We start from the raw sequence: 25043 nt of genomic DNA on the forward strand, positions 1-25043 counted from the left end.
TCATCACATTTCCTTAGTACGACTTAAACAAGTTTAACAACCAACAGTTACTATCAGCTCCTGAGTGACACCAGAAATTATTATCAGCTCTAGTGTAAGCACACTACTTTACATGCAGTCATGCATTTCCTGCTCCACCTTTTCTGTCAACTCCTGACTCAGAACAACTTGCAGACAAGACAGAATGTCAAATGAAAAACATGTTTCCCACTGACACTACTCCACAGAAGCTGTGAATGCCAGTTTGACATCATTATTACAGACAAAGAAACTTGATTATACTCAATGTCCCTTTATTTTTAGCAACATAAACATGAAATATGTATATGCAATGTGTTGTTTTGTTATAAGAAAAGTAGTTTGCACAGTATTGTATGGGGTTTATTGGGCTCTGGTGAGAAACAAAATTGATCTCAGAAAAAAACATTTCTTTTTACTTACATTACATAGTTACTGTGAGTAGTACAGACCATAAGGTAGCACTTTATCACATGAATAATCTTGACAAGCTCTGCCCAAAGCCCTTTAGCCCAGCACATGAAAGAAAGAGGAAAGCAGTGTGTACTGTGTTTGTTTATTCAGACTGGTCTGAGCATCAGCATGTGCCAGGTAAATGCTTTGGAGAAAGCTCAGTCTCTCATTCTCTGGTTACCATAGATACATGACACTTTGATATTTAGTCTTTCTTGCTCTCCTCTTCTTCCGGGTTGTACACACTGACTGTGAACTCACCCGCCTCTGTGCCATACTTGTTCTTGACCACAAGAGCGTATTTGCCGGAGTCGGTCGTCGTCACGGCAGCGATGGTGATGGAGGCGAACTTGCCGTGCTCAAACTTGAGTTGGTAGCGATCATCGGACACCAGTTCTTTGTCGTTCTTTGTCCAGCTCACTTCTGGCGCCGGCTCGCCCCACACATTGCCAGTCAGATTCAGGGACTGTGTGAATCAAAAGTGTCATTAACTCTGCTTAGTAAATGTGTAATGACTATAATCAGTTACCTTGCCCTCCTGAATAGCAACAACATCTGGCAACCCTCCAACAACACGAGCACGATCTAAACAGAGAGGACAAAAGCAGGCAAAGTCAGTGTTTGTTTTATGTCCACAAAAACAATATGTCATTTCCAATGAGACCATCTCTATAGACACACAATAATGAACTCTCACTTACTTCTCTCTGCAATAGCTGCAGCCCTGTGGAAGGAAACAGGCACATTGTGTTAGCATCACCAGAAACTCTTATCTCAGTTAAAACAATGACAATATAAGGAAATGAATAGGGATGGGCAGAAGTTCCATCTCAGCATTTAGACTATTTTAAAACTATGATGAATAGCACTTTCTTGTGCAAACATCCTCTTTGTGCAAAAATAAAACATTGTATAATAATTAAATCTATACTTACTTCAGCCTCTGGAACTCCTCAAACGCCTCTTCCCAGGCTAAAATAATGGAAATTAAGTTTGCATAAGGTCAAAGTAAATTTAACAAAAAATGTAAACTTTAATTACTTTTAGGTTCTTGTCTATTGTGCAAGTGGCATTAAAACTAATAAACACAATCAAAATAGTTGGTTTGGTGGTGTCATGCCCTTGTCTCTGTTGAGACTTGCAAATTTGTATGCAGTTTGGTGAAACTTTTCCAGGCAAAACAACAACATCTCCATAAAGACTCTAAAAACTTACGTACTGCTACTTTGACTATGTAGTGTGATGGATTTTAATTTAAACTAGTATCGCATATCTTATCATAATTGCATTACTTATCAGAAAAAAAACTATTATATTATAATATAATAGTTGTTTTTCAAAATTCATGCAGCCTTTGTTCTGCTTGACTTTCAGGACCACAGTGATTGAAGCCATATGGTCTGAATGAAAGCGTGTTTATAGTGTAACCGACCTTTGCCGCCCAACTCAAACACTCTCTTGACTCCGTCTTGCCGTCAAAGATGTCCATGGTGTATTTGCCCTTGTCTTTCTCTGTGGGCCTCATTGATCTGGAGCCAGAGCTGCTCCCCAGTCACTCCGGACTTCACTCTCTCTGAAGCAGCAATCTTAGCATCTCTACAAGGACAGAACAGGTCAGGAGAAGTGCACCAAAAGTACTTATGCCAAAGTTAACTGTTAGTTACTTAGTTCTGTTCAAAATATCATATACAATACTATCAACTAGGGCTGTTGAAATGGCAAACACATTTATCAAGTTTTTTTGTTCACAGTTTTGATTTGATTAGATTTTTTTTCTTACTAAAACAAATACAAATTGCCTTTATATTGAATTTAATGAATGACACTTTCAAAGTCTGAATCTAATCCAAAAACCTCTTGATTAATAAGACCAAGTTGATCACTGACAATTTGATGATTGAGTGAGATGGAGATAACAGGGTCTATGTTAACAGGTTAGCCATAATATTTAGACCACCCAAACATTAGGTAAAAACACTGATTACATTTTCATTGGCAAATTAATCAGTGGGATATAGACACGAAAGAACAGTTTACCCTCAAAGTCGGATTTGAATGGACTGACATGGGCTATAAGGGCTGGCTCTATCAAAATGCCTGGCTCTATCAAACGTAGCTCAAGGAAGAAAGGTCCAAAAAAGGACAACTGATAACGTAGTAATCATAGCTGAGTATATGTGAAAATACGTACTTGTGCAGCCATCCAACACGCAGGTCCTCATTGTAATATGTGATATTTGAATAAAGGATCAGGCCATGCTCAGTGCTAAGAACTTTGATTTCAGTGAGGAGTTGGCTATAAGCGAAATACAAAATTAGAACTGGACGGTCGAACAGATTTATTCAAAAGAAGAGAAAGCAATATCTTGATAATATATATTGTCAGAAAAAGATAAGATAAAATACCTACCAATAACTCTAAACAGCTCATTCATAACTGCTTGGTAACCTGCAAAAAGTTATATAAATACATGTAAGCAAGGCATATTTTGTTGAAGAGAAAAAAAACCTGCTACGAGAAGGCAAGAATACCCAAGATCAGAAAGTTTACCTGCATCTGTCAGATTATAGACGCTCGTATCTTTGCCTCTTTCATCCCTGAGGAACACCTCGTAAACGCCGGCATCCTTCTTGCTGATCTAAAATTCACAATAGCACCCAATTTAGTGTTAAAAGCACATAAGCAGGTCCCCTTTTTCAGCTAGAGAAAAAATGTAAAATGTAAACTGTAAATGTATAAACATAGAAATAATAGGAACAGGAGCGATACAAAGGCATCCTAAGCAGAAAAGGCCAAAGCTTTCCCGTGCTGGGATAATGGAGGCATTTGAATGAACACAGACATGAGAGACAAACAAGACACAGGGACAAATGATGAACTTATGAAAGCATGTTTAGGTCCAGACTTTGGGTCTTGGCTCCATTGGGGACTTCTTCTGCAGCAGGCTTTGGGCGTGGCTTTTCTTTCTCTTTTTCTTTTTCTTTGAGTCTTTGTTGGCTTATCATACCACTGTGAATTAGACAGATAAGCAATTATTGGAAGAGCAAATGATATTAGTAGCGATGAGCTACATCTGTGCCAACACACCTTGTTTAGGTACAGGTGCAGGTGGATACATTTGAATTAAATATTTAATTTTCACAACAATATACAGATGTATTAACTTACACCAGTACACATCACAGTTTGAGTTTTAACTGGGACTCATTTTGACGTATTATAGAATAGTTCAATGAGCATAAATGATTAAACTGAACCTAAATTTCATTATGAAAACACTCTTATTGAATCTACATCTTACATGTATCATAACTGTTTTTCTTTGTCAGAGATGTGTTGGCAGAGTGACATGGGTAGGTGAGGATGAAGAAAGCACACTGCATGAGAAGCACTGCCTTGAGCTTTTGGTCTATGGCTCCTCCTAACAACTGCTCCCACATAAACAGCTTCAACTGTCTGACCTTTCCTATGTTAAACGTCAAATTGCCGTCCTTCATCTCGATCTGCGAAGCTCCTCGTCATCCTCACCGATCTCAATACTGTCTTTGGACAGATGATTTCAGTCTCAGCTTAACGTTTCCAATCTGAGAGGGAGAAAAAGGAATGAATATCATTTCTAATACTTGAATTCATAAAACTGTATTGAGTTGTCGTTCTTACCTTGCATTTCAACAGTACATCGCCATTCAAGAGTAACAGTGAAGTCAAGTGTACTCCACAAAGTGAGGACTGTGGATGACAGCAAAAGCAAATTGAAATATTATCTATTTATTCAAATGCAAATACAAGACATGCTCAACCCGCTCAACCAGCAGACATTGCAGTATAAGTCAATAATGATTTGAATAGTATTAGTCAAAATATTATGTTAATTATCCACTTCTTATTAATGACTGTGTATTGTTACTTGTATTTATTAAGTGCCAATGCTTTGTTGTCGAGCATCCAAGTACTAGATTGGCTTGTGGATAACTGTGGCAGAGTCATTAAAAAAATTACTGTAAAAAAAATGTCAACATTTTTATTCAATCTAAACATTTCTTAACAATTTGAGTCTTACCTTGTTCCTGACCCATTCTGCCCTTTCAAACTCAGATTTCTTCTGCAACTCCCTGAACTCTGTAATATGGGAAATAAAAAAAGATTGTATTATTTATGACATTTATGAAATATTTGTCTCAATGGATAATTTTAGGACACAAAAAATTGCATTAACTGTTTAAGAAAGTTAGTTCAAATTGAATCGTGAATGGCCAGTATCAGTAGTACAGTATGACTCATAGAAGGAGAAGCTGAAAAAAGCATGAATGAAATGGAGAAAAAATGCCAGCAGAAACACATTCAATGGAAAGTAGATCTCTACTTGCCATCCAATGGACAAAGTAATTAACAGCAAGAAAGTGCAGACCAACAAAACTGAAGTAGATCAGAGATAAAGCAATTTGTACTTGAATGAAAGTACTGTAGGGTACGGTAGGATTACAAATTTCTAGTACAAATATGAAATGCAAATATGTTTTAACACAATAAATACAATAAATACTTCTACTACTTCTGACTACTGTAGACTTATATGTTCAGAACTTTCTAGTATGAATTTGTAACCGATTTTTTATATTTTTTTATAGAAATAGTACACTTTTGAAAATAAAACTTCAAGCAAAGCATAATAATATGATCAAATATAAATACCTTTTAGAGTATTACTTCAAAGGTTTATAATTTGTCTCTTACCATCACCAATCAGCACCAGACTGGTTGTGCCTTTAGCTTTGCCATCGACCAGTTTAAAGGTGAAAGTTCCCTCATCAGTCACCTCCAGAGAGTCCATGTACATTTCAATGAGGCCAGAAGACTTGTCGAAATTCATTGTATACTTCTGTAATAATAAAAAACACAGATATTTTAGCAAAACCTGTGCATGCAAAAGAATAAATGAGTTCTTGAGTTGATTACCTTTCCTGTGAGTGATGATGGCATCGTTGAAAGCGTATTCCACATCACAGGCCGAAGTGCACTTCTCCACCTGGCACCAGAAACGCACACGGCCCTTCTCCAGCAGCTCCATCGACATCTCATTTTTGAAGGGAATAACTACAAGAAAATGACAAAAACATTTCTGTACTGATCTAGAAATGAAATATAAATTGATTATCTACATTATGCACGTAAAAACTTAAATAGATAAGTATTTATTTACCAGGGAACTTGTGCTCATGGCTCAGATCCAGGAGGCGTTTCAAACCTGTAAAACACAAAACACTTACTTAGTTTTAAAATAGTGAAAGTTAGGAGATTATAATAGTGATGACAATGAGGGATGAATCACATCTGAACTAATGTATGTGTTGTGTATGAATATGTATGTTTCATTGGGTAAGATACAATAAAGGCTCATTTGATCTCAAAACACAACAACATACATTTGATCTGGTAAAAAATCAATCAGGAAATACATTATTATGTGTAATTAAAACTTAATGTGTGCATTATTTTGTTTACATGTTGTAAATACAGTGTTTCATTCATTTTAACCTATACAATATTATATGGATATATTAGTATATATCAGTTCTTTGCAAAATCAATACATATTTTTAGGCCAAAAAAGTTGCTCCTACACTGTATATTTAATAGGTTTGAATGATGTCCCAAACACTGTCCCCTTGTTAGAGTCAGTTTGACACCTTGCTCCTTTGTGATTGCTGCACAAACTCTAACAGCCTTAAATTGGCCTGACAGGTGTAAACTGGTGTGGCAGGTGTCACACTGACGCAGCTGTTACATGACAACAACAGAAAGGGCCCTCAGGCACCTTTAGCACCACTGTCTCATATCGATTTATTCTACCAGCATCATATCGGTCTTGCTTTTGTGGACAATATTTGCAGAGATCAATATAAATATTTTAAAGTCTATTCATAAGTATCAGGCAAATAACTTCTTGATTTAAAGATTCATTCATATAATACTTTGCTTTGACTTAATTGCTATTGTAACAGACGATTATTGCCACTAGCTTTTTTGAAACCTATGAATAGAAAGGTCCACTTTTTACTTTTGCAAATACAGTTACAAAATGTTTCTATCTGATTTGGTAATAACATAAGTTGTTGTATACTTTATGATGACTGTAAAAACATACAGCCATATCTTTAGCCTCATCACTCTTCAAATAGTTTTTAATTCACTACATTGTTTAAATCTGGTACAAATCTGAGGACAAACTTGATGATTTACTGGCACACAGACTAGAGCAGCTTTGAAAAACATATCAGCGATACATATCAGATGAATACCAAAAAATGAAAAAACCCAAATATTGGCTGAAAATTAGATAAGAACCAATATATCTATTGTTGTTTTTAAATGACAAAAAAAAGAAATTGTAGTGTTTGGGCCTAGTGAAGCAAACACCTTTAGTACTGATCTTGGAGCTCTTGCTCAATATGTGAAACCTGTGGTGACAAATCTTGGTGTGAGGCTGGGTAATGATTTAAAATTGATGTCCAGATTAGCGCTGTTGTCAAAACTAGCTTTTTTTCAAATTCGTCAACTCGCGAAAGTCAAACCCTGTCTTGTCACAGCATCATTTGAGATTTTAATTCATGCTTTTATCACCAATTGTTTGGATTATTGTAATGCTCTTTATATTGGTCTGAACCAAACTTCTCTCACACATCTCCAACTTGTTCAAAATGCAGCTGCTCGCCTTTTAACTGGTACAAAAAAACGAGAACACATTACACCTGTTTTGATGTCCCTACATTGACTCCCTGTCTCTTATCGTATTGATTTTAAAATTATTTTATTTGTCTTTAAATGCCTCCACGGCCTCCACAATATCTGTCTGACCTGCTTCAACCCTATGCTCCTGCTCGCTCACTCAGGTCTGCAGATCATTCACTGTTAGTGGTCCCAAAAATGAGGAGGAAACTTCGAGGGGACTGTGCCTTCTCTGTGGCTGGTCCCAAACTGTGGAACGCGTTGCCCCTGCACCTTAAACAGGCTGAGTCACTCTCTACTTTTAAATCAGCTCTTAAAACGCACTTTTTCTCTTTAGCTTTTTATTGATATGTTGACTTTTATAGTGTACAGTTTGTAGTTATTTATTTGTATGTCTGTCATTTATCTGTGTTTTTAAAATGTCTGTTGTGTACTGCACTCTGGTCAACTCTGTTGTTTTTAAAGTGCATTAGAAATAAAGTTGGATCGGATTGGATTGGATAGTCTATCCCAAGCTCAGACGTCATACAGGCTGACTCACCCTCCTCTGTCAGGGTGTAGCTGGAAGAGATGCCCTCTGTGTTAGTGACCGCACAGGAGTAAGTGCCCAGATCATCCAGAGAGGGGGAGTTAAAGATGGCCCTAGTTCTGTAGAAAAGGACAGAATACAAACATGAGTCAGAGAGAGAGAACAAGTTTGGAAAAGAAAAGTTATTTAAACAGACTTCGTGGATATATGTCAACACATATGGGACATTTTTGGATGGTTCTTTATTTGCCAATTACATGGACACTATTAAGGACAGCTTTTATTTTGGCAATCCATCAGAAATGTCCCAAAAATTTAGCTGATGTTCAGATATCTTGAATGGGCTATCAAATTAAAGATGCACTATTTAACTTTTCTGGTGCTTATCTCATGGAAATGTTATTGCTTTACCTGGAATTTTCCACAGTATGCCAATAAAAAGGTATTTTTATTGCTCAGAAATATAGTGAAAAACATGTTGCTGTGAGATACTTTGCTTGTCTCCATGGAGTCTAAGGCCATATTGTGGAATATTCTAGGCAAAGCAATAACTTATCTATGGAGTAGATGGCAGACCCACCACAAAAAAACTTCCATAGTACACTTTTAAAAGAAAAATAGCGGAGTAACATATCAAAAACATCCCTTTACACCCTTGTTCATAGCTTACGATGCTTTCCTGCTCACATCTCAAACATTATTAATTAGACTTAAACCTAAGCAAAGTTACGGCCATAGAGTTGGATACTTACTTGCCGCCCTCAGTGACAATAGTGAGACGAGAGGTGTCTGTGAGAGTTTCATAGTTTTTGGACCAAACAAACTCAGAGCCTTCATTCATTTCAGAGCATTCAAAGATCATAGAGATAATGCCATCATCGTCCACATCCACATAGATTTCCTTAGTGCCTGAAAAAGGAGACAAGAAACTTGACAAAATTTGTATATATCTGTGAACAGGCAACACATATAAAACATTACTATGAATTTTTGAGAAGTTATTTGAACATTTTACATCCCTTAGTCTAAATTAAGTAAGAATCAAACTTACCAGGACGAGTTTGGGCAAGGATTGGACCCAGGTTTGCAGAAGGATTGCCAACTCCAGTGAGATTTTGAGCACGGACGCGGAAAACATAAGAGGCACCCGATGTCAAACCGGTGACCTAAAAATACAGTAAATATTTATTTATGTTTTTTGTTTTTTTTAATTGGCTTAAATTCAACATTGTTTAAGATAAAGTTTTATTATTATGCCAGATAGGTTTGTACACCCAAGCTCAGAAAATCTTGAATTTCTATATAATTTTTTACTAGTAGTTAGTAGTATTAATTAGAGTTGTAATGATGTATAATTACCAGTAGTTAATAATAATATACTGTAGGAGCGTACTTAGGCAAACTTAGAAGTAGTAGTAAAAAAAAAAATCTATGTTTTTTTTGTTTTGTTTACGTAATCAATATTTGAATTATAAAAAAAAAGTCATTGTGTTGTTCTTGCCTTCATGTACGTCTTCTTGTTGGCCTTTTCGTGAGCGGCAACCCAGCCTTCCTCTCCGGCTGAGGCCTCCTTCAGGTCCAGGTAGTATCCATTCACTGGACTGCGACCATCGAACAGAGGAGGCTGCCAAAGCACGACCACAGATGTGTCGCGGACCTCCAGGACATGAAGACCCATTGGGACCCCTAAAAACACGTTAAAATACAAGATTTAAGGTGCAATTCAATACCTATATAGTATAATAAAGTTACCCACTTTCTTGCGGTATACTGCTTAATGTGTTGGTAGATACATTTGTTGGTGCTTTACATTTACTCAAAGTGGTTAACGGTATGTAATAGCTACTAGTTAAAATACTTAACAGAAGATTCAAATTCTGACCTCAAATCATTTAAACTAATTTAGATGCCCTGTCTGCAGTGTATAAATGATTCTGCAGTGCTTTTATTACCTGGGACGGTGATGGTCCATTCCTTGCACTCCAGAGCTGCACTGGGCAGAGAGGCTTTGCTGATTCCAGCCATGTTCATCGCACGCACTTGGAACTGGTAGACAACGTTCTCCTTCAGGTTCTCAGCCTACAACAGAAATAAAAATTAAAACCTCAATCTTGAAGCTTGCAGCTATTTTTTCTAACTTTAACTTAACTTTTTAACTAACTTTTTTCTCCTTGATAAAAATCTGAGGAAAAATATCTTATTTATTGATGAATTTGTGCTTTTTAAAGACTTTTTTATATCCTCAGAAGGAAAGTTGAACTCTAAATGTAGTTTTATACTGCAATTGGCAAATAAACTAACTAAACTATATGTCACGATGAATGTCCTATGAGTATATGTAAAACATTTCAAGAGAGGCCACTCATAACTACACAATAGTTCATATGTGAGTGCTATTGGCAATATGAGTAGGACCTACTTTAAAAGAGTTGGTGGTCACAGCCTGGAGGTTCATCTCATGCCACTGTCCCACTGCACTTCCTTTGACCGTCCTGTAGTCGATGAAATACCCCCTGATGTCGGCTCCTCCGTTATGAGCTGGGGGGTCCCAGGTCACAACCATGTAGTCCTTCACCGCCTCCACCAGACGCACACCGGTCGGCTTCCCAGGAACAGCTGTAATACATCAAGACAATTATGCATTTAAATGAATAAAGAGATGTGTGTTCAATAATTAAGTACATGAACTGACCTTACCTTTGATTTAATGATAATAAGACATTTAGCATTTGGAATGAGTGTGTTATAAATCAAATCTATAATTATTGACTTTAGGTAGCCCTTAAAGAAGCTTTATATTGCAATATTCATTCAAGCCTCATTTTTGGTAATCTAGTCAAAGCTGCCCTGGGGTAGACTGACAGACGTGCTTACCTATCTGTGCTAAGTGCCCCTCCATTCACACTCTACATTCATACTTTGCTGAGGTGACTATAGTTCCAAAAACACAACAGCAGTAAGCACTGGCCAAAGCTGGAATTACAACATTGCACTGTGTTATCATATCACACAAGTAAAATATAGTTTGTTGTCTTTGTTACAACAAAACAACACCTTAAAATGTGCATGCAATATCAGAAGTTAGAGTCAACATTTAAATACTTACTCTAGGGTCAAATCCAAAGCCAGATGAATCGTTGGTTAAGTTCATGCTCTTACTATACAATTTGCTTAGCCTTCAACTTGGCCATGCATCAAGGCGTACCGCTAGAGAGTTATCTATTAGCAAAACAAAGCCAAAACCAAATAAAAACATTAATTATTACAATATAAAACAGTTAAACCATTAAAAATGGCAAAGTGAGTAAAGTTGGAAAGTGGACAAAGTGAGAAAATGGATGTTAGTGACTACATACGAATGGCAAATCCAACCAAGTAAAGAGAATACAACTATGCATGATGATGTTATGGTTAAGAGAGATTATATGTAGGCCAAGGTCAAAATAACATTATTCATTTATTGTTTATTTGAATAGGGACAGATACCAAAAATATAGATTAAATCATCTGATACAGGTATCACTGTGTTTATAGTCTAGGTTGACTTGCAACACCAGCCCCCAGAAGGGTTTTTAAAATGTAAGGGACATGGAGGACATAGGTTTCATAATGATGAAAGTTAGGGCTGTTCTCATAACAATTAGCAATTCAAAACAAACTATCAGATCTTTTCAATGGTCAACCATCCTCAAAATGGCATCACATAATAGGAAGGTGAAACCCATGAATAAATTGAGAATATATACGGTAATTGTAATAACACAAAAAGATATGAAAAATAATGTTTATGTTTATTATATAAGTATAGTTTTAAATGATATAGAAATTAGTTGTTGGTGAATGGCCTATAATGTGACAGTTGTAGAAAGGATGAACAACTATACAACAATATTACACGTACCTTAAATATTACGCTGTTAGAATGATCATGCATGTTAGGATGAAATAGAGGAACATGTTAATTTGTAGGGCGACAGTGAGATGGACAATGCAGAGACATGAAACCTACCCACAGCGTCCACAACGACTACAGCCTCTGAGTTGGCTGTGACCTGACTGTAACCTGCAGCATTCACCGCCTTCACTCTGAACACGTAGTTGGCACCAGGAGTAAGCCCATGGCACACAAACCTATAAAGACAAAGTATAATAAAAAGCTCACTGTGTGTATCTATGAAAAATTTGACTGTGATTTTTGTACCTAAAAGTACTTTAATAAACTGTATCTCTATTTTTCACAATCTTTCTGTGTAGCCGAATACAATATATAATATCATTCCACGCTTCATCAGATCTGTAATGTGACGTCTATGCAAAATAACAACAAAGAGTTTCTTGAATCTTGAGTGATACCAACTATTCTTCAATGGTAGGCCTGTGCTAAAATTTCAACATATCATAACCATTTTCCATTACATCATAAATCATATACCTTTTACATTTGTGCCCCAGCTTGTGTTAAAATATAACACATCACCTGGTTTGTTTGACAGGTTTGTTGTTGCAGGGCAGCCACTCCTCGGTGCCCACCACACTGCACTCGATGTAGTATCCAGCCAAGTGCTTCACCTCTTTACACCCGGCCCAGGACAGAACCACGGAGGAACTGGTGTTTCGGGTGGCCACTGGGACTCCTGGAGCTGAGGGCAAGTCTGTATGCAATGGTATTTAAAGAAAAAGAGTAAACAATAACCAATAAGTACTTTTATTAAAAACAGGCATATGTTGTAATCAAGCATTAAAGATGAAATGAAAATATTATTTCTACACCATGGTGTAGAATAGAGATTAGAGATAGAGACGATATGTTTTTGGTTTTGGTTTTTTTTTTTTCATTTAATTTAATTTATAGGGAGAGCCCAATGAGAGTACTGGACTCATTTTTTCATGAGTGGCCGGTATACAAAAAAAAAAAACAATCAGCCTCTGTCATTCTGTGTTTAAGAAAGGCACACACACCACAGTAATGTATTCATTCTCAGTTGAAAGCATTACAAGGCTATTGTACACAAAGATCATTAAGAATTATTTACCTCAGGCTACGTAGGTATGAAAAAAGATGATCATATGGTAATTTTGACTGCACTCTGGCATTGTGGATTAGTCACAACACAAATGCTATGTTCTGTGTCCTTAGTGTGACATTAATCCCTGCCAACAACATATTTGAATGCTTCTTCCCACTCTACCCCATTTTCACAGTGTCGTCTAATAAAGCTAAACAAATAAACAAAGCAACCCTTACCCATCTTATCCCCCACAGTGGTTTCTGCGGTGGGCTGGGAGGCCTCGCTGGTGCCTGCAGAGTTACAGCAGCGCACCCTGAAGCTGTAGGCATTTCCCTCAGCCAGGTCGAACAGAGCGAAGCGCGGAGACTTCACCGGCATCCCAGTGTTCACCCTCTGCCAAGAGTCTGTGCCTGAGATACACTGCAATAAGGGACAAAGAACAGTGAAGATTTGAGGTAGGATACATATTAGATGTATGCAAGGGAGTTAAAAAAGTGGCACACTGCAACAAGTGAAACCTTTTTGGTCTTGGTCTTTTGAAATGTGAATATAAGAAATACACAAAGGTAGGTAATAGGTAGCATTGTAATCATTCCCACAGATTTTGACAGATACACTTTGGAGTAAAAATATGAGTAATTGGCTCTTTAAAATCCTTCTTTAGATTGTTTTACATTTTTATATATTTTTTGATAATAATACAATAACTAGAATGTTTAATATGTGACACAAATTTAAATGTATTGTCCAGCATGTTTACTTGATTATGTGGGAGAAATTGAGACTATTGGGAGCAAATACTGTGTTTTCTGATGTTGGGAAATACTGCTGTTATAGTAACAGTGTGAACTTTGAACACAATATTACAAAACAGTACCATGAAGTTAATACAATGAAAAGCATAACATTTTGACAAAATATTGGAAAATTATTATTTCAAACAAAATGTAGGAAATGGATTCAGTTGAGGCGAGATATACTGATATACTGCTTTGTACCTTCTCGATGTAGTACACGACCCCTTCGTGACCTCTCTGTACCGGAGGTTTCCAAGCCAAAACCACATAACTCTTCGTCGCCTCAGTTACAACAACATCAGTGGGTTCACCAGGGACCACACCAGCTGAAGCACAGCAAAGAAGTTATTTTCTCATTTTATTCTATGTACGGAAAAGGGCAGGTACAAAATGTCACAAAACTAGATGAAACCAGATATTACCAGTGGAGTCTTCCTCTGTAAATTTGATCATTCCAGTCCAAGGAGCCAACGGGCCAGCTGTCAAATAGAGACAAAATCAGAAAGAGCAACTGGGTGTTTCATTATGGGATTACTCACTGACATTTAAAGGTACATCGCCCAAAAGTTATTCTCTTCTGCTTTCAATGTACTGCACTACACACTGACTTACACACTGCAATTTTAGAAACCAACTTTGAATAGTTAGTTAACTCTTTATAATAATAAAATGTTTCTTTACATGAACGAAGAGTTTATTAAGTGAGTCAGGCTTATTAGCTCATGAATTAATATCCTAAATCTAACTCTTAATTCTAACCCCTTGATTATGTAGATATTAAGCCTGAACCGCTCTTAAGAATTAATTTTTGTTTGTGCTTTATAAAGGCTAATTAGGGTGTGGTTATTATAATCTGGTGGCAACAATGCATATAGACTAAATCAGCATTCTTAAAAATTTGTATGATAGAAAGAAGATTAGATATATGGTTAGACAGGTCAAAACATATGAATTTTAAACTAATAAAAAGTGCGTATGTTCCTAAGACATCATTGTTAAAATTCCAGTAGATGCCTTTTTTCCATAAATAATAAAGTGCATTCCCTCCTTAAAGTCTGACCTCTGAGGCGTGCCCTGTCGGAAGGATCCATAGCCACCACAGTTTCGGAGACTCTGGATGGACGACTCACTCCAGCTTTGTTCAGCGCCCGCACCCTGAACTGGTACGAGTGCCCCTCCACCAGCCCGGTCACAGGATACCGGGCGTACTTCACTGGGACGTCATTGCACTGCGCCCAATGCATAGTGCCCGCCTCACACCTAAACAAAGAGAGACAGGTAAAATGGTAAAGGTAAAATTAATTAGGACTGTTTTTATAGTGATTACAAATTTAAAACATCAATATATTCTGTCTCCAGGAGGTCATGTTATCTCCAATGGCTCAAAAGTATTGTAATGCAAGAGGTATACTTGTACTCCCTGTACTCCCACTAATCTAGTCCTAGTGCCACTGTCCAACATCACCTGAAGTGAACCAGCTAATCCCCAAAGTCTCCCGTGGGTGTTCACCAGTCTGCAGACAGGACAGAGCTGAGACTGATAAATCTCAAATTTTGTCTTTAAATGTACTAGTTGAGATTTAAGTATCATACAAAAGTGCAGAAATCTCACTAAGCAAATAAGGATATGGGTATATGAGTCGTAATTTATTCACACTGTTCAACTGTTGTTCTTGTTTTAACATTTGCAATATGGTTAAGCTCTTTGTATAAATCTTAAGGTTTAAAGTCTAAATTAAAGACGTGTCTAAAACAGCATGTCAAAATAACCTGTCAATGAAGTATCCGAGGATGGAACTGCTGCCCTCCACTGCCGGCTGTTTCCAGGTCACTACCACATAATCCTTATTCACATCCATACAGCGGACATCCAGAGGAGCCACAGGGACGCCCTCAACATCCACCTCCGCATCTGCACACACAGAGTCAAGCATGCATATACAGCAGTGAGGAGACCAGCAGGAAGAAAACAGGTACACTTAATTTTACGTGTATCTAACAATAAACATATAACAGTCTCTAGATCAATGTTTGCAGTACATGCACGCTTGTACCTGGCAAGCTCATTCAGGTGATACACGGATGCCTTTGTAGTAGAATAAATAAATAAATGTATCTTGCTATTTGTAATCTCTTTAATCTACTTTACATTTTGGGTGCCTTTTGGGTGCGTTCTTGAAAACACTTTTCACAGAAGGCACTTGGAAGGTCTGACAATCCCTCCTCTAGATATTAACCTAAAATTTCATTACAAGTTCCCTCAGCGTGATTTAGTTCAGATTTTAATTCAATGGCACTTTCCAATCTAAGATTTTAATTCAATAGCACTTTCCAATCTAAATATCCAGCCACCCTCACCATAGAAATATACAAATATCCAACAGGTACATTTCAAAGTATTTAATAGCTAAGTTGATTTTAAGAATATGAAACACTTCAATGTTAGTAGAGGTGAATATAAATACATTACATGAAAAAGTCATGTGTCTAAATATAGGACTTAGCTCATTACATATCTGATTTCATTTTGACCTACTGTCAACTACAGCATTTGAGAGGGCAGTGTGGCTATTTGTGTCAAATGACTTTATACCATATAACTAGTATAGAGACTGGTGATTTATCTGTAATGTTTAAGGAGCAGTGTTGTACTGTTGGTGGTATCACAGGCATTGAAGTAGCTAGCACCAGGGACATACCACAGAAGAAACATAACACCCTGAGACAGCGAACTCTGCTTAAAGGCATGTGAAATCAAATGTTCTTCATGCTTTACTTAGCATCAAAAGTCAACTTTACTAATTATAAATACTAATACATTTCCTATACCACTTCAGTCACCAATGACACCACAAATGCTATTAATTCCTTTCCTCACATTTGCAGCGTTTTCCCTTGGTTTTACTACTGTGTCTTTCTTTATTTCTTTCTTTATTCAGCCAGTTCAGTAAACTTTCAATCATTTTAGTATACACTACAAAGGGCACTGGTCTGGGATAAAACCGGTAAATGGAACCTCTCAGTAACAGCTCCAATGACCCACGCCCGGATCTTGAGCTAGGACCTTGTTCAGGAGCACCTAGCTGGGGGATTAGCTCTATTATAAAGACATGCAGTACCTCTGACAAACACGTAGGCGGAGTATGAGTCAAAGCCAGACTTGGTGTTGACGCGCAGAGTGTACAGGCCTTCATCCTCTTTGTTCAAATGGGCCAGAGTCAGAGTGGCTCTCTCTCCAGACCAGTGAGTATGCACCCACTTGGAGGGCTTCAGGGGCACAGCTAAGTGGGGCAGTCACAAAAATACACAATTAGCTATAAAAAAAATAAAATAATTCTACTTTATTTTTACATTTTCAACTGACAGCTTTCAAATGGCACCACATCTGTGTAACTGTTTAACTGAGATGAGGATGGGACAATGTTAATATGTTATTATGTTAATAACAAAAGCCAAAGTTAAATCTGTCAAAACATTTTAGGAGTGAAGACGTTTCCCTAATCATAGCAATTTCTTCAGTTCCAGAACTGAAGAAGCGGCTGGGATGAGCAGTGAAACGTCTTTACTCCTAAAATGTTTTGTCCAGTTGACAGGTTTAACTTCGGCTTTTGTTATGGATCAGAGCTGGATGACTACACAGACAATGTTGCTAATATGTAAATATTTTGGTGTAGTCAAATAAATACAGCAGCACAATGAATCATGTCAATAAAATAATCTGGTTTAAAACATTTTCTTATAATATAATTCTTAAAAACTAAGAAATGCTGCCAACTGCCCCAATCTCATAGACAAAAATACAAAAATGAGCAAAGTTTGACTTGTACTTACAGTCTCTGTACCAGATTACTTCAGGCTGGTATTTCTTCACTGTGGGGTAAACGATGACGGTGCAGCCCAGACTCATGGTCTCACCTTCACGACCAAAAGCAACTCCAAACTTATCAATAATCGTGGTGTTAAAAGTGACGCCATGTTCAGCACTGTAACCATCTACAAAAAGGACACAATAATTGCAAAAAAGCATGAGTGTCTCGTGTCTGTTGGCTAGCTCATAGGGTTTTGCTATCAAAATGTTGTATTTTCATGTGTCCAAATGAAGACTTGTTGTAGGTGTGGGTATGGGGTATAAATTTAATTGCTTGTATGGATGTTTGATGTTTTGGGGAGGCCACTGACACAGATTGACAGTCAAGTTGCCATCATGCAGCCCCAAGGCAGCTATAGCCTCGTTTCCATAGGGCTAGTATGGGTCGGTATGGTGGGGACCCTGAGTGCTTGCATTGCATAAAGCAATCCCTACCACCCCCTTTTAAGGGTCCAACGCAAACCACTGAGGGCACTACCTACCAAACTACAGCTGTAGCTAGCCACAGGGGGGAGTTAATAATGGTTTATTGTAGCTTAATGTTTATGGCAGATAGAAAATGTCCAGTGTAGAAAGTTGAAATAATTGCAAGAAACCCCTGTTTAGGTACAAAATTAGCTTTTGCTGCTGAAATTTGTTCAAACCAAAATGCTTGTAGCGCTTACGTGGTTTAGGATCAAGGGGACCTGCTTCATCACCCTCCTGGAACCCTGCAGCAAAACAGTCATTACTACATCAACTTCACAAAGAAATCTTTAGAAACACTTTGAATAAAACACCTACGTTTGACTACAAGTGTTGCAACAGAGGAAACTTCTCCCTTCACGTTAAGAGCGGAGGCACAATACTGAGCGGTGTCAATGAAGCCACAGCTGAAAATAGGCCAAGGAAACACTGAATAAATTACACTTCATCTGTTCACAAGTGATATGGTATAAAATGTCTTCATAACAGGTTTGAGTTGTGAGCACTGAACTTTAAGATTACCTACTTCTTGATTTCCAGGGAGTGCATGTTGTAGTTGCTCTCAGCTGTGTACTTCTCAGGGTGGGACTTAGCATCAATCAGAACGTTATTTTTGTACCTGGAAAACAGTTGTAAGCAGAAATGTGACGCTGTGATGTTTTGTAGTATGCTGGCTTGTACAGATGATTTTGAGAGTTAAATGTGCACGATAATGTATGATTATATATATGATGAATTTTCGCATGTTGGAATCTTGGCCTAGATAAAAGAAAAATGCACAGACACATTACATTCACATTATTGTGACTTATACAACATATCTAATGTAGGTATCCAAAGCTTGGTGAAAAGAAATTATGTATAATGTGGGACTAGGGCAGGAAAATTAATTGAATGTATATACTTGAAGGGTTTTTTGTTTTGTTTTTTTTGTTTTTTTATCAAGAGCTAATCCTCTGTCAGTGACAGCATGTTGTTTCGGGGCAGAGTTCAGTTTGGAAAAATCAATTTGGCAACTTTTATGTTATATGTGACTTATTAAACATCTGTGTTGGTTATTTTCATAGAGTCAAAACTGAAAGACAATTTTACTTGAAAACTTTCTGGACTATGTGGGACCTTCAGACAGTCTAGGCATTTGACATTCAGTGAGCTCAGGTGTGTTCTTCTCACCAGGCGATCCTGGGTTTGGGCCATCCAGCCACAGTGCAGTGCAGTTTGACGGTCTTGCCCTCCCACACGGTCTGTCCACGGGGCTTCACTATGAACTCAGGGGGGTGTGTCAGGCTGTCGGGATTCATTTTCTTTCTAAACTCAGACCACTCCTCCAGCTGACCCACAAAACAAGAGAAACTGTACATAATACGAAACCAGGTCTAACATGAGATTATTTCAGGTTTAGGAACGGGAAAACATTTTATTAATAATTGCTTTACTAGTCCTGAACATGAATTGACTCAACCGTAGACAAAAACAGGTATTACACTGGCTCTACATTTTTGTTAAATATTTGAAAATTAAGTGTAAATTTTACTAAAGTACACTTTTTATGCTGCACTTTCACACTTTTTACATAGGTTTTGATTAGCAATAAACATAATTCTGATGATAGTGGTAGAAACATGTAACATACCACGTAAAATGACCTAAGAAGTGACAAGAAGCAAGAGGATACACTTCCCTCCCCCGTAGCTAATCAGTGATCAACTCTTACTATAGCACAATATAAACATTTACCGTCTTTCCAAGCTCGACCCTTTCGGCGGACTCTCTGACGTGTACGGAGCGGCTCTTCTTCTGCACCTTGACCTCCATGGCCTCCCGAGCCTCCCGCGTGAACAGGTTCCTCATGGCCACGTACTGTATGCCCTCCTCCACCTCCCCTTCCCCCTGGGCCGCCACCAGACCACGAACCACTTCATGACTGGAAAAACAAACTCCTTTTACATTGAATCAATAGTAACAATGTGTCATAAGAAACTGAATGGTCCTTAATTTATTCTGACTGAACTTTTATTAGTCCTACAAAGGCTAGTCAACATTTAGCTTCTAAAAATTGCACTTTCAGGACCTGGATTCTTTTGTATTGAATATGGGGACCATGTAGTAAACTACTTCCTTGTCTGTGTCCTCAGCCTTGGTGTAGTCATGTTCTAGAGCTGGTTCAGACCTGGTTTAGTTCTGATTAGAGTCTTGGTTTTTAGGCCTTGTTTAGAGTAAAGGCCTGATTTCTCGTCTACTCACTTGCTCTGAATAGCAGTAGTACTATGTAGTTAGGACCTGGTTTAGTCCTTGGTCATAGTCCAGTCCCAGCTTCAGTCCCTGGTTAGACCTGGTTTCTTACCCACTCCCTTGGTTCTTAATAGCAGCATCACATACTGGTTTAGTCCTTGTTAAGTCCTGAGGTATTGTCCTGGATTAGTTCTTGTTTAGACCTAGTTTCGTGTTGGTTTAAACCTGGTTTCTTACACACTCACTATTAATAGGGGCAACATGTAGGTTAGAGCTGGTTTAGTCCTGTTTAAACTCTATGGTATAGTCCTGGTTTAGTCCTTGTTTAGTCCTTCACTCACTTGGCTCTGAATAGGGGAACCACGTAGCCAATGACCTCTTTATCTGTGTCCATTGCCAGATAGGCGCGCTGGGCTGTTTTGGGTAATGGGCTGAGTTTGACCACCTCCTCCCCCACGCTCTCCAGGCAGCTCTTCAGGCTGATGTGATGACAGCAATTAGAACAAGGACAGAGAACAGGACAACTGACAAAGCAGCAATAACAGAGTACCAGTAATCTCCATTTGCTCTCCCTGCTGAACTATCACATGGAGTGTGTAGGTTATTCATAGAGAAGCAATAGTTCCTTGTCTGCCAAATCTTGACTTTCTTTGACTAGTTCTCAACATGACTGATTCAAGGTTAAATGATTACTTTATTATGGTCAAGTACTGTATGTTGACTATATAAATTGTATTATATAGTTTAATTATGTAAAATCTTCATAAATGGTATCAATGTAATTTTATCAGTATTTAAAATGACAAAAATGACCACATGCATAGAAAGTAGGTAGGTAGGCGTAATACATCTCAACCATGTATTGTCTCTTTAATGTTTAAAGCTATGAATATGCTCCAGTTCTGGTTTAGTCCAGTCTAGTCCAGGCTTAGTTCAGGGTTTAGTCACAATTTTGACGTGGTCTGTGGTAGTGTGTGCTAATGTGAAGTAATGTTATGAATGCAATGTTTATTACAATATTGTGTGTAGACTAAAACTAGTACAAGCAGTCCATGTCCACAAAGTCAACATCACTATAAAAATAAGGCTGTGCTGTGGAATCTCCAAATGGTCAGAAAGATCTCAAACATTAAACTACAGCGTTTTACTGTGATAATAAAAAAGAGAGAGAAGATCAGGAAGAGCAGACACCCGGACTCTGTGGTGTCAAAGAGTTACAGCTGAGTCACCAGGATCTGTTCATTCTGGAGAAACTTTTAGTTCAGCAAATTTCAAGTCATAAGTGTAAGAAAGTAAAAGGAAGTTATCAAGGAGTAAGTTTCATGACTTACTCTGAGGTGTCAATCACTGCATAAAAATGAAAAAATACCTTTGGTCAAAATGATAGGTATTGAAGCAAGAAAGACAGTGTTGAATGTTGTTTGCTCACATTGTGGACAAGACATTTACAATGGGAGCATAGCAGAAAAGAAAAATATGGAATGGAAATATATAATATTTCTAAACCCTCACCCCTAACCCTAACGAGCATGAAGGAGGGCTGCACAATATAGGTAAAAATGCAATATTTAATAACTAAATAAAGACTAAAATAGGGGGGAAAAAATGAATCTTAATATTATCTGCAATTGTTGTATCATGTGATATGGATCTATTTTAATTGTGCCTACTACATTTGGCCTTAATACTGTATAACCTAAATAAGAAATTACATGTTTATCCAAATCACATGTTCTTTTCCTACAAAAAAGATCTCATTACAACTTCATTAGTCCAATACAGTAGCTTTACACTAGTCTTAGGCAGATCCTCAGGTCTACTGTTACAGAAATAGCCCCACAGTCCAGAAATACCACTGGCAGTGTTTCAGCGTGGATCACATTCCTCTTTCTGCCCCGGTTTAGAAAGCTATCCCCGTTTCCTACATGGACTGACCCCTGGCACTTGAAGGACAAAGACCTCATGCTGACAAGCGTTAGAGAGAAAGAAGAACAAAAGAAAAAGAACAAATGGGCAGACATATACAGAGAGACAGACAAACAAAACATAACAGCAAGTGAAACAATAGCAACATAATGGCTGTTTAATTGCAGTACTGTGCAAAAACATTCAATTGTTTTTGAATATTAGGAGACTCAGGCTGAGGTAATTGCACCTATCTCACAGTGCTAAAAAATCTATTACACTCGAGGAGCCCTAGAGCTCTGCAGTGTGCTTCAGAATCCTTAAATTTAACATTAAAAGATCGGAAGAGAAAATGATTTAATCTTTTCATTAACTGATTAAATCTATGCTTGCCTCCATAGAGATGTGCTTAATGCTTTACCTGGAATGTTCCATAATATAACATTAAACTTCTCTTCATAGAGGCTAGCAGGTAATGCCACTGGGCAAAGTTACAGATCAGATTTGTGGAAAAGTGGCCCCGTTCATAGTAAGAATGTAAATATTAAGGCATTGTTGAGCAATAAAAACACCTGTAATTGAATAAATTACAGATCATTACAGGCAAAGCAAAAACATCTCCATGGACAACCTCCCCACAGAAAAGTTACGTAGTGCATCTTTAAAAGCATATTTGCCCACTTTTAGCTAATGATGGTCTGGATCCACACTAAAATACATTTGTCATTAATACTGACTCGTCTGAAATGTACATACAACAAAATGTACAGTTTACCTTTTCCATATCTCTAAATGTAACTTTTGCACAGTGCTGTATGTATGTAGATGACCAACAATGACACCAATGACAGTGTGAAAACAGAATAGATCCCTTCCCCTTTTGCACACATCACTCCACTATAGTACAAAATACATTATACACAGCTGAGTATTTGAAATACTTGATGCAATACAGATCAAGCATAACATTATGACCACTGTAAGCCACATGAAATGCTATTTATAATATATATCTATTGTAAGAGAGATATTTGAGTCAGTGATTATAGTGTAGAATTTAGAATTGAGCTGTAGGACATGTCAGTATTGTTGGATTGCTATTACTGTATTACTGTCAAAATGCAGCTTGTAGTCTGTATAGCTGCAGTTGAGAACAATACTTGAAGAAAAATTTTATCACAAAAAAAAAAATGCAGCTGTTTGTCCTGGTTTATGGTTAATATCTCTGTAATTACTGGGCGTCCACATCAAACAAAAGCTGGCACAAAGCTATTTTTCTCCTACAAGACAAATGTGAACAATAGCTACAGAAGGTGGTGTCAGCCCAAAAGATGTGATTGTTGGCAATAAAAATTACTTAAAGATTAATTTGGCAAGTTTGTGGGGCTAATTCCAAACAAATAATGATAAGGTTCAACATTTGTGGATCATAAGTTGGGATATATTTTTTAAAAACAGTGAATTTCTCGAGACACTCCATCTGAAATTACAACATCATCTAATTCAAGGACAAAACTATTTGCCAGTGGTCTTAATAATATACTAAGTTATAAAAGTGGTACAGAAAAACATCTTTTCAAATACAGAGCTGTCTCATGATAAGTATTTTGCTTTCTTACCACTGAAGGCTCTGGCTTGTCTGGCTGGCGGTGTAAGACGTGAATGCTTGTTTGCTAACAGAGGACTTGGAGCTCAGGTAAAAGCTGCTCTCATAGTGCTGGCTCTGCTCTTGATGCTGCTGCTGTTGGACACGACGCAGTTTTCTCTTTTTCACACGAACCTCTCCTGACTTCTCCGCCATCTTTTAAAACTTTACTTTTCAGCTCTGAAAATAAATCTGATTAATGTAAAGGGTTGTTTTGGCGTTAAGTTGGTTAGTTTGGTCAGATGATGGAGGTATTAGCTATTAGGGATGGTGATTTAGAGGTTATGTTTCAAAGATGGTGAAACTTGAGAATTAGGTGAAATAATATTATTTCTACTGTGTTAAATGAAGAAGCAGCATCAAATTTGAGAGAAGATGGAAAACTTCTGTCTATATTGAATGCAGTTGACTCACCTGTTTTGTTTTGGGGGGGTTTATACCAACAATGAAATGTTGTTCCCATTTGTAAATAACTGGTGCTATGTAATAGTGACTGAAGACAACTGTTGGCCTGCTTATGTTCAAGACACAATGGTATTGTATTTTTATCCCCTGTACCTTGGGGAACATGTAAACATGCTCACAGACTGCAGAAGCCTAAGCACCATACAGATGGACTATGAAAGCAACCTGTCTAATAATACATATGGACACTTGTTTCTCACAATAAAAAGCACTGGCTGTTCTTCATTTAGTCAGTGACACAGACACAATGACACAGTAGACACAGGAAATGTTATGTGATGTTAGTGTGAACAAGGAGATACAATCCCCAGTCCAGTGGGTTATGGATTAAAAATCCAGTTTTAAGGATGTGGTTATAAGAAACCAGAGCAGCTAGGCCTCAGGGCCTTCTGTTTAACATGATTATTACACCAAGCATAACTACAATTTGACCAATTAATATAAATTAAACACATCATGATTATTACTTACCACAAATGAAACCCGCCTCTAAAGGTCGAAATGCTAATCCAAAAGTAGCAAAAGCAGGTCCAGGTTGAGCAAAGCTGCAGGGAGAGGGGCAGTGGACAGGACGGCAGTCCACAGAACAAAAATAATGCTGCCACTCGGCAGAATGCTCAAGACTCCGTCAGGACCTTTTAAGGCTGGGCCCGCTTTAAATTTAGACCTGACTGAGACTGAGAGGGCCAGGCCTGGGCGAGGAGCAGGGCTCTCCTGGAGCTTCCTCCAGAACAGAGGCATTACAACACAGGAAGAAAAACAAAATGAATATTAGTCAAGTTCCCACTAAAAGTGCTGAAAAAGTCACCATAATCAGGTGCAGAGAGTCCCTCTTTAAAGATTAAAGTCCAACAACTGAACCCAATGAACTAATAAAATTTAGCACTTGTGGGGGAAACAACTTTGCATAGACCAGATGCTGAGCTACCA

General features: G+C 37.7%; 1 protein-coding gene across 1 annotated transcript; it reads right to left on the reverse strand.

Moving 5' to 3' along the window:
• Positions 1–272: 272 nt before the first annotated feature.
• myom1a (myomesin 1a (skelemin)) lies at positions 273–24672 on the reverse strand. The gene is given in 42 exon segments (XM_055228280.1): positions 273–937; positions 1001–1056; positions 1173–1195; positions 1407–1443; positions 1904–1942; positions 1945–1990; positions 1992–2067; positions 2663–2767; positions 2878–2920; positions 3023–3110; positions 3934–3983; positions 3986–4026; positions 4028–4056; positions 4133–4180; positions 4183–4202; positions 4532–4591; positions 5207–5353; positions 5426–5566; positions 5673–5717; positions 7740–7846; positions 8480–8636; positions 8779–8893; positions 9229–9413; positions 9680–9806; positions 10147–10343; positions 11737–11858; positions 12205–12379; positions 12973–13156; positions 13735–13859; positions 13956–14012; positions 14594–14793; positions 15304–15445; positions 16653–16814; positions 17365–17526; positions 18067–18111; positions 18185–18273; positions 18393–18485; positions 19040–19197; positions 19604–19790; positions 20440–20577; positions 23623–23828; positions 24585–24672. Coding segments are annotated over 41 exon segments (4464 nt in total). The 5' UTR covers positions 23805–23828; positions 24585–24672; the 3' UTR covers positions 273–676.
• Between the last annotated feature and the right edge of the window lie 371 nt (positions 24673–25043).

This window comes from Periophthalmus magnuspinnatus, chromosome 17 (genome assembly GCF_009829125.3).
Source record: "Periophthalmus magnuspinnatus isolate fPerMag1 chromosome 17, fPerMag1.2.pri, whole genome shotgun sequence".
Lineage (NCBI taxonomy): Eukaryota > Metazoa > Chordata > Actinopteri > Gobiiformes > Gobiidae > Periophthalmus > Periophthalmus magnuspinnatus.